Source organism: Nelumbo lutea, chromosome 6 (genome assembly GCF_056320005.1).
Source record: "Nelumbo lutea isolate HS-2025 chromosome 6, American lotus-T2T, whole genome shotgun sequence".
Taxonomy (NCBI): domain Eukaryota; kingdom Viridiplantae; phylum Streptophyta; class Magnoliopsida; order Proteales; family Nelumbonaceae; genus Nelumbo; species Nelumbo lutea.
Window position 1 is genome coordinate 71,748,546 of NC_142689.1, and position 21,025 is coordinate 71,769,570.

At 38.0% G+C, this 21,025-nt stretch overlaps 2 protein-coding genes across 3 annotated transcripts; both read right to left on the reverse strand.

Moving 5' to 3' along the window:
• Positions 1 to 2,060: 2,060 nt before the first annotated feature.
• Positions 2,061 to 5,571, reverse strand: LOC148849597 (diacylglycerol O-acyltransferase 2D-like). 2 transcript variants are annotated; one of them, XM_088952056.1, is made up of 4 exons: positions 5,301 to 5,571; positions 5,130 to 5,195; positions 4,954 to 5,039; positions 2,061 to 3,116 (listed from the first exon to the last, which is right to left on the reverse strand). In XM_088952056.1, the coding sequence occupies exons 1-4, from the start codon at positions 5,483 to 5,485 to the stop codon at positions 3,103 to 3,105; spliced, it is 351 nt and encodes a 116-aa protein (XP_088808182.1). In that variant the 5' UTR covers positions 5,486 to 5,571; the 3' UTR covers positions 2,061 to 3,102. The 2 variants fall into 2 exon arrangements, with proteins under 2 accessions (XP_088808182.1, XP_088808181.1); XM_088952055.1 differs by lacking the exon at positions 2,061 to 3,116 and having other exon boundaries at positions 4,665 to 5,039.
• Positions 5,572 to 8,512: 2,941 nt separating this feature from the next.
• On the reverse strand, positions 8,513 to 20,803 carry LOC148849598 (diacylglycerol O-acyltransferase 2D-like). The gene is made up of 10 exons (XM_088950993.1): positions 20,709 to 20,803; positions 20,387 to 20,579; positions 20,204 to 20,278; positions 20,008 to 20,093; positions 18,321 to 18,427; positions 18,078 to 18,233; positions 12,852 to 12,938; positions 11,267 to 11,364; positions 10,479 to 10,566; positions 8,513 to 8,916 (listed from the first exon to the last, which is right to left on the reverse strand). Exons 1-10 carry the CDS (start codon positions 20,713 to 20,715, stop codon positions 8,815 to 8,817), a joined length of 999 nt encoding a protein of 332 aa, XP_088807119.1. The 5' UTR covers positions 20,716 to 20,803; the 3' UTR covers positions 8,513 to 8,814.
• Positions 20,804 to 21,025: the final 222 nt, after the last annotated feature.

A 21,025-nucleotide genomic window follows, 5' to 3' on the forward strand; every position in this document is an offset into this window, starting at 1 on the left:
TATTAATAAAGCAAAAGTAATAACAGTAAAATGATAATAATAAGACAATAAGAGTATATTATTAACAACAAAATATTAACACAATAATAATAGATAATAAAATAATTTAAAATTCTAAATAAAATATGAACATAAAATTAAAATATTTCAGGAAAACAAAAAAATTAGTGAAAATAATAAAATAACAATAACATAACAAATAATAAAATATTAGTAATAAAATAAGAGAAATATATTTATAAAATAATATTATTAGAGTAATTAAATAGTGAACAAATATTAAAATAATAATAATAATAATATATTAATTAAATATTAATAAATCAATAATAACATAAGAATGTAATAAAAACAACGAAATAATAAAATAGTAACATGGTAAAATAATAAAAAATATTATATTGGTAACATGTTAACAAAAAATTAAAATACTAGTACTAATATATTAATAAAATAATAAAACAATATTACTAGTAAAATATTATTAATAATATATCAACAAAATAAATAAATTGAAGAATGATATGATAACACAAAAAAATGAATAATGATATAGTGATCAGATATTATAAAAAATTAATAACAACAAAAAACTAATAAAATCAGTAAAACATTAATGGAATAGAATGATAAAAAAAATTAAATAATATAGTAAACTATTAATAAAATAATAACAAATATGATAACATGAATAAAATTTAAGATATTAATAAAATAATAGAAAATATTTTGTTAACGAAATATTAATATATAAAAAAATAAATGTAATAATAATAAATAGTATTTAAATATTTGTATTCAGAAATATATTTTATGTTACTAATATTTTATTAATATTTAGTTTGTAATAATATTTTAACACAACATTTAATATTTTTCAATTATATTTGATTTTTATATTATGAATATATTATTTTCATTTGTATCGTTATTTTTCACATTTTAATATTTAAGTAATATTTATTAGTATTTTAGTAATATCTTATCAGTTTTTTATTTTAATAGTATTATTTTTTAATAATTTTTATTAATACTTTGCTATTATGTTTTTATTACTTTTTTGTATGATTTTAGTAACATTTTATTATGTTGGTATTTTCTTTTAATGTTTTAATAATTTATTCAGAACTAAACAACATAAGAAGAGAGAATTTTGCACAATGTCAGACAAGAACCTATTGGTCTATGATGCTCTTATCATCTTATGAAACATTTAGACAAGCCCAATAGCAAATAGATAGCCCATTTTCTGGTGCATTTCCTTATTACTAAATGACTCATCTTCATGCTAATGATGAAAGGCCTTTAGAGAGTTCATCATATGAATCTCCCTATCACATACACTCATATTAGCTGGAGGGAACAGTTAATTACGCCCTAGTTTGATTTAGGTCAAACCAAAGTGGCTCCCACTGACTTTCATAAAGTCAAATTTCGATGGGCCTTAAATCGGCTAGGGTTCCGCACGTAACCTCTTGATGAGGTGTAGGGCCCACCACTGAGGAAAGGTCATCCAATGACCAAAAGGGACACCATGGCAATGATGTGCATTCAGCCATGGTGTGCGCAAGAGCCATTGTCAAATGAGCATGGGCCAAGCACTTATGGCCCATGTACGCAACACATCACACATCCATACATCTTATGCAGGGATAAATTGATCAAATCAATTAATCATCTATAAGGCCCATTGGAAGCCCATTTTAAATTCATAATATTAACCATTAATATTATCTAGGTATATGGGCTAAATTAGGGTTACCCAGTTTGACCCATATAGCTTTATCCTTTGAAGTGGGCTTTTGGCAGTTTTAACTATTTAAAACTGGGCCTTTACAGGTTGGGCCAAATTAACCATTTAATTAAATATCAATCCTCAGGCCCATTAGTGGAAAAATTAGGAATGACTTTCAACATTGATTAAACCCTAGATTTGGTCCAAACAGTTTGAACCAATCTTGGTTCGAATGGGTCTAGGGTTTGATCTTTAATTAAATCTTTAATTCAAGAAAATAATCTGAAATTAAATAACTAATAAAAGAGAATCAAGAATCATTTAAACAGGGCTATTCGCACAATCCATTCTGTAAAACAGAGGTTAGATCACAATTTGCAGTTTCATAAACTGCAAATCGTAGATAGCGAATGTCCCATCTGTGAAATCTCCTTCTCTGCGAAATCTCCCTTTCTGCGCCGCCATCTTCGATCCAAAAATAAAAATAAATAGAAATCCTATTTCTATTAATAATTACATCAGATCGAATGCCTATACATTGAGTCTAAAAATAAAAAAAAAAATATTTACAGACCAAATGTAATAAATAAATCAAGAAACTGCAAATCTTGCAGTTCTCCCTACGCAAACCAAGAATTCGATCTCCTCTTGTACGAACAACCCATAAATCAAGAAAATCATAAAGAACTATTTTAAATAATAATCAGATTTATATAAAATTAATTTCAGATTATTTGCCCATCAATTTTGGGAACAAATTTCCCAAAACCCATATTTGCGCAAATTGGATAGAACGCCTTTTACCTATTTGCACATGTTCAGATCTGAAACAAAATGATTCAAGATTTGAACCATGGCTCTGATACCATTGAAGGGATAGGATATCCATCACATGGATGCCCAAAGATTGTAGAATAAGGGGGAAATTTTCAAAAAAAAAAATTCTCTCCCTTCAATTGGGAATCGAATTCGCTATTTAAAAAATCATATTTTCAAGAATCATTCCTGAACCATAAACTAAACCAGATCTGAACCAAAAGAAGTAGGGAGAGATTATACCTAATACGGAGAAGCAGTATCTTCCAATGGATGTGTTCACACCCAAGGAATGATCCAAAATCTGCTCCCATTGAAGATGTCGCAGTGCAGGATGGAGTAGAATTAACAGTATTCTTCCAAAAGAACTTGACCCTTCGCAAGAATCAACTGGATAGCTTGTGAATACAACTGCAACCAATATTTTCTCCAAAAGATTGGTATCAAAGTCAAATCTTGATTTCTCCCAAGAACTGGAGATCGAAATGCTGGAGGCGGCGACTGTAAAAAGGAGGCGGCAATAGAGTATTTGTAGTGTGCAGAATTCTCTCTTATGATCTCAGCTCTGAAGACAAGAGTTACATGAACTAAACAACATAAGGGCAAAACAATAAATTTACCTAAGAATATGAATGACCCATTTTAGCAAGATTAGACATAAATTCTTAATAACAAATTTACCAAACCATTTAAAGTCTCAAAAGCAAGTTACTTTTTAGGCTTTAGATGTGTAATTAGAGCATTAGACCAAAAGAATGGCCCTTTACAAAATGTTGATCCCATCTATTAAGGTCTTGAGAGGGGTAGATTGGAAAGCTTACCTCTTTGATACCTACATGGATCTACTAATGCCTTTGTACCCTATACATACAGTAGATTCTCTTTGTTTACAAACATAATATTTTTAAACATGATTAACAACCTAGACTATTAACAAAGACAATCTACTGTTTGTTTAGGCACAAAGGTACTAGTATCCATTTGTAGCCTACCTTACTCCCTTTCTCTATTTTTGAGAAGGTTTAAGTTACTTTCTCTTCCAGAACCTTGTTCTTGCCTATAAATAGTCTTGCACTCCTTCTCTTCCAAATGTATGAAAGAATTCTGTTTGAACCATAACATGCTTATAGTCTTGAGTGGAAAATTTTCACCCAAATGGTAGCGAGACACCATTTTTTCCTTGTCTGAGATTGTGAGGCCAATCCCAAATGGTGAAACCGTACCCCATATGCTTAACTTTCATCTTCTATCTTCTTCTTTTTCTTCTTGTTCTTTGCCTTCTGTGCAACAACACCATTAATACACGCCCAGATCTCCTGAAAGCAAAAGTTGTGCAAACACCCTGGGAGCACAGCATCTAAGGCGTTTGCCAATGTGCAGCTGGATGATGTGCTCTGAGGGTGTTTGCTGCTTTTTGCCTTCAAGAAATCCTGTCTCCATTATTACAAATATGACAGCAAACGTTATCTATTTGTCCAAATTCATATATGAACTTGACCCCATTAAGGGTGATTTGAATTCAATCCATTTATAATTGGATCAAATATGGATCAACCCTATTACCATCGCCATCACCATCATTATCATCATCTAAATCCTATCCCAACTTTATGGGTCAGCTAGATGAATCCTGTTTCGCTATTCCATTTTGTTTAATATGATCCAACTATATGGATCAACTGCTATACAATCCAATAAAAACTGATTCATTTATATATAAATATTATGCTCATATATGCTTAAAATCTGTAGTGTATCTATTAATAAAGTTGGTTTGATGTTGTGTTTTTACTAAATTGTCATAGGTTCATATGTTGTATAAATTATTTTAAATTCATTTTGTAATGAAATATGAAAATCATTTTTAGTTCATATTGTTAATAATATATAACATTTTGATAATTTTTAGTTTAATTTATTGATACTATTCAACATACAATTGCAATCCCAATTTGAACTTGAATGTAAATGAATCAAATTTGGTTCTACCCATATTCAATTCGTTTCGTTTGCAGCCCCAAGATATTGGTTAGCTTTGCCTGATGTCCTTGTTGAGATCAGGAGATTCATCATCGTGAACATCAAATTAGATGCCATAGCACCATTTCATACTCTTTCCACCTACTACAACCTTTATTCCCTTTGATTAACTTACGATCTTTACATTATATGGCCCTCGATGGAGTAGAATGACAAAACAGGATTCATGTAGTAATGTCATTGGCTATTTGGCTATCTCTACAATGAACTGTTTAGGTCAACTCCGTATTAGCCCAGATTGGATAGAGTCCGTCATGAACAAAATCAGCGTAACCTAGTCTTGGTCCAGGATCCAGGACCGTCGGGCAGGCCAAAAAGAACTCAAACATCATATATTGGCAATTGAATGAATAAATGCATACCATAAGCTCGTTTTGATTCAAACGCCTTTATATCCTCTACATGCAGCGTCACCGGAAAATACGCATAGCAATGGTAACAGATGTACCTGAAAATTCATGCAAATTACACCATAAAATTAAGAAAAAAGTTATTTGGTAAACTATAATTGAAGAAAATTAGGGAAAAACGATTTTACCATGCCAATGTTCGGCCTAATTTACTTTCATCGTTAATAGGAAGCACCGTAAAAACCAAGAATATCCTGAAAAAAAAAGTGTCAGAATTCAGAAAGAAAGACGAAAGCAGAGAGAGAGGGAAAAGGCTAAGCAGAGCTGACGGAGAAAAGGAGAACAACTTTACTACGCACGAGAAAGCTAGGTAATTTGGAAGGAAGCACGCCATGAGAATCAATGCCACGACCAAATGTAAGGGACCGAGCAGAAGGGCGAGAGCCGTTACCATCTGCAACAGCGAAGATTCTTTTCTCTGGATTACTGTAGGCTCATCGCCGGCGTTAACGGATTTTTCACGGTCACCGATAGTCTCCGGCATGAATACAAGCACATAGCTATCAGAGAGAGAATTAGGAGGAGCCGAGGAGGTTCCCGTGAAGGTTGCTTAAAACGAACCTGGGCTTGCTTCGGGAAGTTATGTCTTAATGAAAACTGAAATACAAGCGGCAAATTCTGATCCGCGACCACGTTTTAAAACGAGGATGAACCGGGGGACCCGGTTCTAGGCTCTAGGCTCTGTCCAAGGCAGCGATTGCAACATTTGATCTTTCGACTTTCATAGCCTGAGCATCATAGGGGTGTTTACGGTCCGATCCGATCAGACTAGAGGTGTAAATCGGGCCGTGGCCCGGCACAAACTTGGACCGGCCCAGTACGGTTCGTGGGCCGTGTTGGGCTTGGGGTTTTAGGTCCATGGGCCAGTATGGCACGATACGACCAAGCAAGTCTCATGCTGCTTACAGCCCACAGCTTGGCATGACACATCCCATGGGCAGCCCGCACAAAGTGCGAGCCGTGCCGCCCTCCCTGATGAAAATTTTGGGGGTCGGCTCAGCATTGTCAATGGCCCAGGCCTGTGCCATGCTATGCCACGAGCCGGGCTGGCCCATGGGTCGAGCCTTGGGCCAGGTCGTGTCGTGCATCAGGCCAAAGCTATTTATTTAAAAAAATGACAAAAAACTTAAAATTTTAATTTTATATGAATTTTGTATATAAAATTGTTTATATATGCAATAATTAAATAAATTAATATAATAAAATTAAAAAATATTTATTTTATTAATATACTATATACTATATATTATTATATAATTATAATTTATATAATATTATATAAATATAATATATATATAAATAATATATATGGGCCGTGCTAGGCTAGGCTGCGGGTGACACGGCCCGCTCGGTCGTGTCATGCCAGCCCATCAACCTAAAACCCCAATCCCAGCATGACTCGCATATCGTCATGTTAGGCCGCAGGCGGCATGACCTGATTTACACCTCTAATTTTTATATATATTTATATGATATTATATAAATTATAATTACATAATAATATATAGTATATAATATATTAATAAAATAAATAGTTTTTTAAATTTTATTATACTAATTTATTTAATTATTGTATATATAAGCAATTGTATACACAAAATTCATATAAAATTTAAAATTTTAAGTTTTTTGTCATTTTTTTAAATAAATAGCTTCGGTCCGATGCATGACTCAACTTGACCCAAGGCTTGACCCATGGGCCAAGCTGGCCTGCGGCACGACACGGGCATGCACGAGTCTTTTTTCTCACAAAAAGAAAAAAATCAATTAGACATTACCCCATTTGGCTTTTCCATAGCCAATGAGTGCTAAATTTTGGAATTCAGATTTGTTCCTAATAGAACGTGCCTCACACCAACCTCACAGCATGTTGCAGCCGTGCATTGAGAACATCTCTCCATGAATAGTAACTTATAAAGTTACAAGTCTTTAAGTGATGTGTGGAGCAAATCGAACTCTAATTTTGATTGTCAACATCCTAATCGTCATTAAATCATCCACCCCAAACTTTCTTAAGTGACAAAAGAACTCCCCCCTCTCCCTCCCCCCTCAACTTTTGAACTTTTCACAAAAAGTATGCATGTTGTAATAATGAGTTATTTGTACTTTGATGTTAAGTGACAAAATGACCCCTTCGCCCCCAACTTTTGAAATTGAGGCTGCGTTTAGAAGTGATGTAAATCAAGAATCGATGTGAAATTTATATTGATTTGGTTTTGTAGGCGTTCAGAAAGAGCATGTAATTATGATCGATATAAAACTCCACTCTTGTTCAGTTTTCCATGCGTTTGAATAGAATAATGTTTTATATCGTGAATCGATGTAAAATCTCAAGCATAAAGTTTTACATCAATAATTGATATAAAATATTACATCGGTTTTATCAATGTAAATCTTTATACTCTTCCACCCATTGCATTTTTCAAAAAGCAACGATCACTTTCACGGTTCAGTGTAAAACATTATCAGTGTAAAAATACACCAATAATGTTTTACACTGATTTCAAACACAGTGTAAAGGGATTATACCCTATACGTTTTGTACATTTGAGAAACTATTTATATATACCATGACTGTCAAAAACAACTTATACATGCCTTCTTGGCCGAAGGTTCAAACTTTCGATACGTGTACACATGGTATTGTATCTTTTACATTCAGATAAATTATACATATATTTAAAGGTGTTCTTAAGAAACTCTTTTATTAATTAAAACACATAAGAAGCCCCTCCTCTAAAATTTTGAAAAAAAAAACTAAAATAATATAAAGAGTGAGGTGTTTTTAAGAAATTCTTTTATTAATTAAAACACATAAAAAGGCCATACATATATTTAAAGGTGTTCTTAAGAAACTCTTTTATTAATTAAAACACATAAGAAGCCCCTCCTCTAAAATTTTGAAAAAAAAATCTAAAATAATATAAAGAGTGAGGTGTTTTTAAGAAATTCTTTTATTAATTAAAACACATAAAAAGCCCATACATATATTTAAAGGTGTTCTTAAGAAACTCTTTTATCAATTAAAACACATAAGAAGCCCCTCCTCTAAAATTTTGGAAAAAAAATCTAAAATAGTATAAAGAGTGAGGTGTTTTTAAGAAATTCTTTTATTAATTAAAACACATAAAAAGCCCCCCTCTGAAATTTTGAAAAAAAAAACAAATAATATAGTGAGGTGCATGCAGCTACGTCTTTGTTTCTCCAGAAATTAAGAGACGTTTTTCAATTTAAACGATTCGACTAAACATCATTTTTGACGTTTTTCTATTAAACACCTATATGGCGCTGAGCTGTCGATCACACCATCTTAATTTGGATATACACAAGCAATCTTCCTTCATCTTCAGGTTAGGATGGGGGTAATGTACGTAAAAGTCTAAAGAAGGATCCTCAAGTACGGGGCCAATTAGGGCTAACCTGGTTATAAAACGATGCACAAACAAACAAAGCGAGGGCTGCTTTTTCTCACCTAATGCTCCTGTTTGGAAGGAATACAGATACGACTATGTAGAGTGCAAAACAATGTACTTTGCATGTATTTATACTGTACATATTTATATTTGTTCTTCCAAAGTGAGCCTAAACCACTACACTGCAACAGTGCAATCTGGGGCTTTTACTTTCTTCCTTCTCTTAAAAGTTTCTGTATATACCACAGTCTAGCTTGGACAGCTTTCTAGGGGCCGTGAATATTTACAAAGATCAATGAGGAAGCTTTTGAGATTTTAATATAAAGTTTCACAAAAATTACATCTGAAATTATACATGTTTAAAAATGGATGAGACTGCAAACCCAAGGAAATGCACTTATCAAAGTATTCTCAATTGAAGATCAGCATGGTCCACCCTAGCCTTGTGTTTCTCAAAGAGTTCTTCAAGAGCTGTTACATACCGGTTATGCACCTCATTCACCTGCCCGGCCAACAGAAAAGAATGTTAGTTGACACTTGACAGACGTAAGTCGCATATTTGTGGTGTGAATTTTTTTTTTTATAGCCCATTACGTGGCAGTGGCAGACGACTTTATGGATGCTTTTGGTTGCAGTGCAATTTTATTTGCACCAGTACAAATGGATAGGAGTGCAAATGAAAAAAATGTAAATTCTTGTTTAATTTTGTTTTGGGTTTTACTTTATTTGCTTTGTCTTAATTTACTTTATTTGCACTGCAATCAAACAAAATAAACTAAAATTTAAAACAAAAAATAGGTCAAAATTTACACTAAATCATTTGCACTGTCATAATTTTGCATCAATACAAATTTATTTGCATTGCAACCAAACACAGCCTAGGTTTCAGCACAACTAACGAATCGACATACAACAGTCGAAACAATACTGATGGGAGGTTCTTCGTTGGAATAGGAAGTCTGGAATCGGAATAATTGGATGGAATCGGAATCCCATTCCCATTCTTGCTGGAATGACATTCCCTCATTTAAGGAAATGACCATTTCCTGCTCCTCCCTTGAGAATGAAATCCCATTTCTGCTGATTTCAATTTCCATTCTCATTCCTGTCTGAACCAGGGAATGGATTATTCTGATTTCAATTCTGGAAGATTTCGATTCCAATTCCAGTGTATACCAAACAGGCCCGAAGATGTTTTCTGTTGCCTATAACATTTCTAGTGATGATGCAAGACTACAGGGTTTAGCGGCATGAGCAAGTAGTTTAATTATGAGTTATGACCGGAGAAAAGGCCAAGACTCAGAAAGGTATGGCGCAACACTTGGAGCTTTTTGATAAAACCAGCAGTCCGGCATACCTTCCAGATAAAGGCTGTTTCACTATATTGTTTCTCTTTCTGACTTTTCTTTTCTTTCATTCCTCTTTTTATTTTTACTGTTTTTGACAAGTGTAGACTGTGTAGTTGCAGTTGATCCGACAACCCAGGTATTTGCTTGTGTTTCATTTAAACCACCATCGTTCTATCGTTTGCCAGAAAGGGTGAATTCCATTATGTTGGGGCCTTGTAGGGAGTCACGAACCATGAGAGTCGCCAAAACAGGGGGTCTTGCACACATAACTTGCATCAGACTTGTACACAAGATATGAACACCACTTACAACCCAAAAGCCTAAGCTATTGGGTTATGGGCCACTCCTGTATACAAGTCCCTTGCACTTCTTGTATCTTTCCAGGACTTTCGTTCCTCATTCTACACACCTACTCACATGTGCATCCCAACACATTATTGTGCTAAGGGGGTTGGAGACAACGGTACATCTCGTGCATCGGAATGGCCCATCCATCATCATTTAGATCTTGCATACCAGCCTTCCAATGTGACAGAAAACCTCTAGCAGCAAGCTTTAAGCTCACACAGCATTTATATGTCAATTTTCCCCTTGATTACCATCAAGGGAAACCACTGCTAAGAAACAGATGATATGCCAAATTGAAAGAAATAAACAATAACCTGACAAAGACTACAACTTATCAATAGGAACAGAGGGTCCGAAGTGTTCTTACCTCTTCCATAGTTGGTTGTGGAATTCTTTTCAGCTCAATGGGCCTGCCCACCACAACATGCATGGGTCTTCGATATGGTAGTGGTGATCTGAGAAAATAAAACCAATAGATGAATTTCATTGTCCATAAATAGAAGTATATCAAACAATCTATAGTTTAAGAATTGTATGCAATTGCTTTTGTCTCTCTCAAGGGATGATGTTAAGTTTTTCTCTCTAGAATGTTTTCATTGGTCATATCAACAGTACCCGTTGGCTTAACATGTACAATTTTATTATGCCATGTATCCTTTTTCCTCCTAATTCTCAGTGCCTTGAGAAGGGTTGCTTGCAGTTTTAATTCCAATTTGCCTATTGCCCTCTACCGTGTGGCAAATTCAAACAACAAGACCCAATGCATGGAAAAGAATATGGATTCCCCTGCTTGTTGGTTTTCAATTTAAAAAACATGCACGATTTCAGGGTTGGATTATGGTTGGTTAAAATTTGCTAAACAAGGTATTCTCATAAATAGGTCTACTTATGGGTGACAAAGACAACATTATCAGCATGGATCAGGAGTATTTCGTATCAGATCCTTTATTTAGATTGATAATAGAGAGAGGGCGGTTGGACATGCATGCTGTGCTACCAAATATCATCCAAATGAGCCACTGCTTAATCCCGTTATGCTTTATTCTCTTCTCTAAAGAATTTTGACATCTTCCAGTGACTCAATATAATCATTAAAGAATAGATGAAAAGATAAAAGAATTCTTGGAGAAGATGCTAAAAATATATGTTACATACCCAAATACTCCCCAGAAAATGATAGGAGTGAACTTTATAGCTCTAGACAGTCGCAAATACAGTTCCCCACTTGGCTTCCACCAGTTGTAGACATCTGTCTGCACTTCACAAAATGAACAAAGTTACAATGCACACGTGCACACTGCACACACACACACAAACACACACAGGGAGTTCTATCAAGTGTTGGAATATGATGCATGCCTGACATGGACAGTCAAAAGGTTTAAAGTTTGGATTCCATTAAGTGTTTGGAGATTCCACTAAGCAGTATGCAGAACAAACCGCAAAGGTAATATTTGGCAATCCCATACACATGATGAAGTATGCTTTTCAAATTGATCTTGTTTCTTACTTTCTAAGCTCTCATATCATCAGTATTGCCACATTCCACATGGCACCACCTACTAAGCCCATAAGAGTGGCCCTGAAGGTCTTTGATATACATTGGAAGGGCACAGATTAGACCAAATAGAAGAAACACTATTGAAATGAATTGGTCATTCTTTGTCCACTTCAGATAAGAATAACACATGAGAAGACACATATTTGAGAGGCTGCATTTTCTGGAACATGCCTGTGTTATCCACTCAAATATCTTCAGAAGGAATGGTCAAATAAAATGGATCCTGATAAACTTCAATTCAATTGCATACATGACTGTGTTGGATGGAATCTCCAAATTGACTGTCCATGTCAGACATGCATCATATCCCAACACTAGATGGAATCTCCAAATTTCTAAACATTTTCCCATGGGTATAATATATCCTTCAATAGTTTATACTTTTTTATATACATGCCTAAGAGTTCTTGTTTTTTCGTCTTGCCAAGTCGAACTCCTAAGGCATACATCAGATGTTGTTGCCCATGTCTACATCCATGCAATACCGATATATGCAGGCCAAACTAGGGGTTAGGAGGGTTTTTCTTATGGGGGTAGATTCATACTTTAGTGATAGTTTTCTGGAATGTGTCACAATTTACATCCTCTTAACTATAGTTCTTTTGGTAAATGATGAAGCTAATTCACCTCATGTCTGGAAAAAACAAAAGCACTAGCTGGCAATATCTTTTTGTGAAGGAACTCTTTTGGTATGCAAGAGGAAGTATGTTGTTTAAGGATAACTTGATAAGATGCTTTTGAGCAAAAAACTAACTAGGGGAATCAGAAAGGCTAACAGGCTTCACGTCACATATGTTCCTAAAAAATTGAAATTCCAAGATACATCAGAAGATTTATAAAATGCACAAAAAAAAACACACATGCCAAATCCTTCCTCATCACTAACCCCTTTGGATACCAAAGCACTCCAGATCTGCTATCCACAAACTGTTCCCACATCCCTACCCACAGAACACCACAATGTTTTGGGAATATCTCCCATGAATGACAAGGGGGATATTCCCAATGTGCAGCTGTAACGTTCCCTGGGTAGGGACGTGGGAACATCTAGTGGGTAGCAGATCCAAGCCCACAACAAAGTACCAAACATAGTGGGAGGGGATTTGGTCATAGAATGTAAAGGATAGAACGGAAATAACAAAGCATAATGCATAGGTTTCCAATATTAAAGATCAATACCTGACCAAAGCAGAAAACTGGAACCAAAGGTCGGCCTGCCTCCATGGCTATGCGAATAAACCCTTTTCTTGACTTGATGAAGGCAATCTACAAAACAGCAATTAAACGTAGAACAATTAAAAAGGAGAAGAAAAAAACCAGGGCCTGATGAGTGCAACTTATATTGTCAAATAGGAAAGCAAAAAATGATTTGAAAAAGGAAACTGATGTTCTTTAAGTAAGAACGTTAAGATCACATAAGGGAATACCCCTCTAAAATAACCAGAAAAGTGAGCATTCCATTTTAGACTAAACAAGAAATATTGCATGTAAAACTTACCCAGGAACATCCCATTTTAGACAAACTGGGACAACCCTAACTATGGCCAAAAGTTGCTTGTTTCAAGAGAAAAAGGTGCCCATGTATTGATTATTACAGTGATAGATATGGCATTTTCATCTTTTTATTTGGGATTTGTCCCAGTTTATCAGAAACGGGATGTCAGAAACCAACCCCAAAAGATTTCAGACAAACCAAAGTTTATAATGCATATCTGGTGTCGAAACTGCTGGAACAGACCAACAGAAGGCAGTTAATCAGTTTTACAAGAGGAGGCCACGTCAGCACAACTAACCATCCACTTGTAACAACTGTAACAGAAAGACAATCAAGATTGTAAAACTACAAGTAGTAGAGTATAAAAGGAATAGGGCATTGATTCTTTCAGCATTAACTCTCTCTCTCTCTCTCTCTCTCTCTCTCTCTCTCTCTCTCTCTCTCTCTCTCTTTCCTCTCTTCTTCCAAGAATCCAGGAGGTTGGCCCCTCGAAGAGCCCTGAGTTAGGCAGGTTCCTAACAATTTGGTATCAGAGCCAACATGACCAACACAAGAAACACGTCAGTAGACACCCGAGTGGATCAGATGGAGGCAGAGATCCATCGAATGTCTTCAGATCTCAAAGAAATGAAGGAAGGCTTCACTGCTCTCTTCCTTTGACTGGAGCAGGGGCAACAAACATTGACAGAGGAAGCCAAGAAGAGCGCAGCAATGAAAACAGCTGCAGAACAGGGGTGGCAATAAGACAGCCAAAATCAACTTCCCCATCTTCTCAGGCAGCGACCCAACTCCCTGGATTCTCAGAGCCGAAAGGTATTTTGATTACCATGAAACACCGGGGAAGATAGGGTAGCTCTGGCTTCTACATGTCTTGAAGGGGAAGCTATCCTCTGGTTTCAATGGTACTGAAGGGGGCACCCTCGTCAAACCTGGGCAGACTTCACGGACGCCATGACTATCCGTTTTGGATCATCTGGATTCGAAGATCTTGATGAAAATTTGGCAAAGCTGCGGCAGGTGGGATCAGTAAAGGAATACCAGATGGAGTTCGAAAGGCTGGCCGTGAGAGTCCAAGGGTGGACGGAGAAGGCATTGGTGGGAAGCTTCGGCGGCGGCCTAAAAGAAGAACTGCGGCTGGAAGTGAAAGTGATGCAGCCCACTTCGGTCATCAATGCGGCAGCACTAGCCAGATTGTATGAGGACAAGTTCAGTCTAGCAAGAAAGGTGCAGCGACCATGGGGTCCAAGAGCAAGAAGGGAGCAAGAAAGGACGACGGCACCTGACAAGGAGGAAGGAGTACTGGACCCAAGCCCACTGGTTCCTTTCAAACGGAAGACCTGGGCAGAGATGCAAGCCCGCAGAGACAAAGGTCTTTGTTACAACTGCGAAGAGAAATTTGGGCCGGGCCATCGCTGCAAGAAACAACAAGTGTTTCTCCTCCAAACAGATGCCGAAAGAGGAAGATGACATCACCGGTTGTGGAGAATCTAACCCAGGGTGGGAAATACAATTCAATGGCACGCCTGAAATATCCTTACAAGCCCTTACAGGACTTGCATCCCCTTAGACAATGAGAGTTACTAGGCTGATCCTAGGACGCCAAGTGTCAATCCTCATAGACAGTGGCAGCTCCCTTAACTTCATAACTCAAGTATTGGTGGATAAAATGGTACTTCCGGTTCAACCAACAACGGCCTTTACGATTCATGTGGCCAACGGTAACAGCCTATCTTGCAATAGCATTTGCATGGGCCTACCACTAAAGATCCAAGGTCATCAATTTGCGGTGGACCTATATCCTCTCCATCTCAGTGGAGCGGACGTGGTGCTTCAATGGTATCCCCCGATACCAGTCATTGATGAGCTGCTTGATGAACTTAGTCAAGCCACCATATTCTCAAAACTGGATTTACGAGCTGGGTATCATCAAATAAGGGTACAGAGGGCGGATGTTCACAAAACAGCTTTCAGGACACACAATGGCCACTATGAGTTCCGGGTCATGCCATTTGGGCTGACCAATGCTCCAACCACATTTCAAGCATTGATGAATGACATATTCCGACCATATTTACTTTAAGTTCATCCTTGTTTTTCTTTGATGACATATTGGTCTACAGCCCCAATTGGGAGGAACATCTGAACACCCTTGCAACACTTGAGGCCCACCAGTTGTTCGCTAAAGAGTCCAAGTGCTCCTTTGGACAAAACCAAATTCACTACTTGGGACATGTTGTAGAAAAGGGAACTGTAGCGGCTGACCCAGATAAAATCTCCAGTATACTGGGCTGACCGCAACCCAAATGTGTGAAAGGATTGAGGGCCTTCTTGGGACTATCCGGGTACTACCGCCACTTCATCAAAAACTACAGCCTAATAGCTACCCCATTGACCCGATTGCTGAAACAAGACGCTTTTAACTGGTCAAACCAGGCCCAACAAGCTTTTGAGCAATTGAAACAGGCATTTGCGAGTCCTCCAACAGCACTGCCCAATTTCACAAAAGATTTCATCATTGAGTGTGATGCCTCCGGTCAAGGCATTGGGGCTGTTCTCATGCAAGAGGGGCGACCACTAGCCTTTTTCAGCAAGGCCTTAACATCACAAAAGTGGGCCAAATCAGTTTATGAGCGACAATTAATAGCAATAGTCTTAGCAGTCCAATGTTGGCGATCCTACTTGATTGGTAGATGGTTCACAATTTGGACCGACCATCAAAGTCTGAAGTTCTTATTGGATCAATCAGTTCTATCCCCGGAACAGCAACGCTGGATATCCAAGCTACTGGGGTACGACTACAGAATTGAATACAAAGCAGGGGCTACTAACCGAGTGGCGGATGCCCTCTCATGGCACCCACAGTCATTTCAGTTACTAGTATCTTCCCCAACTTCTCCACTCCTGGATCTACTGCGAAAAGAAGCCCAATCCCATAAGGAGTTACAGCAGTTGAAGGCCCAAGTATTGGCAAATCCCTCACTGCACTCTGGGTACACAATTAAGAATGATCTACTCTTCTTCAAAGGACACCTAGAGATCCCAGCAGCCTCTGCTCATCTCAGGAAGCTCCTGGAATTATTCCATGCCTCACCCACGGGTGGCCACTCCGGCATCCTACGAACACAAAAGCGCATCGCCACACAACTTCATTGGAAAGGCATGCATACATCTATCCAGAACTTCATAGCCGAGTGTGCAGTATGCCAACAAAACAAGTCAACCACTACAACACCAGCAGGCCTCTTGCAACCACTCCCAATACCAACCCAAGTCTGGGATGATATATCAATGGATTTTATCACGGGATTGCTCGTTTCTGTCGACAAAACAGTTATCCTTGTGGTAGTAGATAGACTGACAAAATATAGTCATTTCCTACCTCTATCACACCCATTTACAGTAGCCACAATTGCTGAATTATTCCTCCGGGAAATTGTGCGCCTACATGGGCTCCCTAGCTCAATTGTATCAGACAGGGACCCTATCTTTATGAGTTGTTTCTAGGCTGAGCTTCTCCGCCTACACGGGATTAAACTATTCAAGTCAACTAGCTACCACCCCCAATCTGATGGACAGACAGAGGCAGTTAACAAGAGTCTCGAAACATATCTAAATGCTTCGTGGGAGATCAACCAAGACAATGGATGAAGTGGATCCATTGGGCCGAATGGTGGTACAACACCACTTTCCATAACACCGCGGGGATGACACCCTTCAAAGCTTTATATGGTCGGGACCCTCCCCCTCTACTTATGAAAAAGGAACCACCACAGTAGCGACTGTTGAAGAACAACTAACGCAACGGGATGAGGTGCTAAGGGAACTGAGACATCATCTCTTACAGGCACAGCAATGGATGAAGCACACCTATGATAAACACCACAAGAATGTCCAATATGAAGTAGGTGATTGGGTGTTTCTCAAATTACAACCTTTCAGGCAGATTTCAGTTGCAAACCGACAGTGGAACAAACTCAGCCCGCGCTATTTTGGCCCATTTAAAATCCTATAGAGAATAGGATCAGTGGCCTACAAACTGGACCTTCCGGCAACATCCAAACTGCACCCCGTATTCCATATCTCCTTACTGAAGAAGGGGCCGAAGTCAGGAGTCACTACAAGTGCAACCCTTTCCATATTTTCAGAAGGACAATGCAGACTGAGCCAGCCCGTCATTGATTTCAGATGGGTGCGCAGGGGAGGCAGAGTCATACCAGAGGCATTAGTTGTTTGGTCTAACCTTCCGAAAGAGGATGCAACTTGGGAATCCTACTTAGATCTGCAATCAAATTTTCCTACATTAGACCTTGAGGGCAAGGTCGCTCTAAAGGAAGGGGGGATTGTCAAGACTGTTGGAACAGACCAACAGAAGGCAGTTAATCAGTTTTACAAGAGGAGGCCATGTTAGCACAACTAACCATCCACTTGTAACTACTGTAACAGAAAGACAATCAAGATTGTAAAACTATAAGTAGTAGAGCAGAAAAGGAATAGGGCATTGATTCTTTCAGCATTAAACTCTCTCTCTCTCTCTCTCTCTCTCTCTCTCTCTCTCTCTCTCTCTCTCTCTCCCCTTCCAAGAATTCAGGAGGTTGGCCCCTCGAAGAGCCCTGAGTTAGGCAGGTTCCTAACATCTGGGCTATTTTATTTACACTTGTGATAGCCAGGGGAAAAAGGCAAAGCAGAGATTATCACAGAGATTTGCAAATACTTGACTATGTACAACAGAAAAGGTAGGGGATAATGCCTCATTGCAGTTTTGGCTGCTTAAAATTTGCACAAAGATTGTTGTATGAATGACAAGAAAGACTACAAGCACAAGTCAGATTTAATTTGTTGAAAGAAATCATTGAAACAAACCCTAAGACCACTTAATCCTCCAATAATCCAAAGAAGAGATGCAAACAGACCTCTGATCCATGCTTCATAAGAAATGTCTCCTGCACCCCACCTGGCACTACGATGCAACTATAACCAGCTTCCAGAAGTGAGGTAAAATTCCTCTTCGTTGCAGGGGTAAGCCCCAGCCAGGTCCATATATGCCTCAGGAATGGTGTATAGAAAACCTGGTCATTTTCCACAAATATAAATAAAGAAGAAAATAGTGAAAAGGTCCCAATCATACCTAAAGGCATCAAAGGTAGAAATCATACAGCACTACTTGCTAGAACTTTGATTTTTGGCAGACACATGAATCCCGTAAGGTCCGCAAGAGCAACAACTCCAATTGGCAAAACCGAATGTGGTTCATACCCAAAGACTGCAGAAGGTGTTGGAGACTTGGAGTCACTAAGAGAAAGATTTCAAGTTTTTTTTTTTAATATGTGGATAGAAAGACATCAAGATTATCCAGGACAAAACTCATCATCTAGGTGTTGTACATACAAGGTAGTAAAAAAGAATAAATCCTTAAGTCATACAGAAGCAAAAAACAAAAAATGCCTTACCCAGATACCTGATGGGTAGCTTTGCAACAAAGAAATCTCTTAAGGAGATGAACAGATGATAGCATGAACAGTCCAATGACCTCCCGCCAAGACATCACATATTCACAATTCTAAGCATTGATTACTGATTCACTGGACAATTACTTAAGACCAGGAATTGAAATGATTTGGTACCAAGCCTGCCATTCTGGTAGGACTCAGTTGAGTTATCAAAGTAAACAATGTTCTAACCAGTGATTTTATTTGTAGATGTTTGAGGTGTAAGGCCTGAATTGTTTTTCAACGCAAGGTGTGAATAATGTACCAAAAGGTGCAAGTATGAAGAATATCGTGCTTGTGAGGTGTGAAGCATACCAAACATGCCCTATAATAACATCCTTCCCATCTATCTCTTTTGTTCATGTACACAGAAACCTTAATCAGTTAGCTCATCTGTTCACATTTTTTCATGTAAAGGCCAAGTAATTATTAGCTACAATTCGGCCTCTCAACCTTATGTAAGGTTATCGGTAAATAAATGAAGCCGCTCTGTTAATAATTAAAAAAAAAAAGACACCAGTAGGCCTACATACTGGATGTTCTCTTTGTTTACAAACCAAACAAACCTAATATTCTTGAACATACCTAGTTCATTTTACCCACGAGGGTATTTAGATGCCGGCCACATGGCCTATACCAAATTCATTCTAACAAATACAGGATGAAAGAAACTAAAAGAAGAATATTCCAAGAAAATGCTGAAGCGATAAAACGCCCAATGTATTCTTAGATGCTTCCCATATTTATAATTTTGTTTTCTTGCGATGCATTGTACCCTTATTCTCCTTTTTAGTGAATGAAAGTTTTTTTATATGTTCCTACAATTTTGTTCTGGTCTGGTAAATTCTGCCCATTGCAAGATTTCGCCTTCTCTTCTCTTCATAGGTAAAGCTCTAACCAAAGGATTGCTACCTGATAGAGAATATTGTAAGTCATTCCTCTCATCTTTACCCCTTTTCCTCTCACAAAACACCATATCCCCATGTTGGTACCGGCCATCTGGGCTCTTGCGAGGGGTGAACTGGATGATGGATACAGACCTAACCTTTAGCATTTTTTCACAAACTACTCCCAGACTTGTATTTGCATTTTCACACTAGTCAGCGCGGGATTTTATCATTACACAAAGCTATGGTATCCATGGTTTATCTGTACAATGTACTGTTTAGGCCAACCGCATATTAGCTTACTGGCCCAGTCGCCCAGATGAGTAGAGTCCGCCATGAAAAAAATCAGTGTGATCTAGCTAATACCAGTCGTAGTCGAGAATCCAGGTCTATTGGGCAGGCCAAAAAGAATAGAAAATCAGTGTGATCTAGCTAGACCAGTGTGATCTGATCTAGCTAACACATACCATAAGCTTGATTGGGGTCAAACGCCTTCATATCCTCTACATACAGCGTCACCGGAAAATATCCACAGCAACGGTTACAGATATACCTGAAGTTCGTTCATATAAAATTACACACCAGAGAAAAGAATTACAAAAAAAAGGTTATTCAATCAAACTTGATTTAAGAAAATTAGGGGGAAAACGACTCCGATTGTACCTTGCCAATCTTCGACCTACTTTACTTCTATCGTCAATAGGAAGTACCATCAAAAACAGGAGGAGACCAAAAATCCTGAAAAAAAGGGTGTCAGAAAGAAAGGGGGCAGGGACAAATCAGGATGGGATAAAGGGTGAGAGGCTGATGGAGAAGGAGGAAAAGGAGAAGAGGTTGAGTACGCACGAGAAAGCTAGGTGAGTAGGAAGGAAGAATGCGGTGATAACCAATGCGGCGGTGAAATGGATAGAGCCCAGCCAAATGGCGAGAGCCGTAACCGCCTGCAACAGCGAAGATTCTTTTGCCCGGAATACCGTCGGTTCTTCGCCTGCGTTAACGGAGTTTCCACGGCTTCCGTTAGTCTCCTCCATGGATATAGCTATTACAGAGAGAGAGAGATTTAAGGATGACCGAGAAAGTTCTACTTTTAAAAAAAAGCTCGGCTTGCTTTGGATTTGTTGATTAGAGAAGTGAGAAAGGCAACTAGAAATGAGTAGAAGAATAGTACTTGTCATCGTTACCGTCTACGCGTTTACCAAACCAGCACTTTCTCCGTTGTCCACGGCTTACCTACAGTACGATGCAATTGAAGGCCGTTAGAGTGGGGAACTGGTGTCGATAGAGAAGTATGTGTAGAAAATCCGGACACGGAAACTCCGTCGACCTCGCATTACACGTGTGACGTGTGTGACGTGTGTGACGTGTAATATAAATTTTCTAACGCTCAGTTTGGAAGGAGTATTTATTATTTTGTATGTATGTATACCGTATATATTTGTATTTATACTCTTTTGAAACTGAGCCTAAATCTCGATATATATTTTA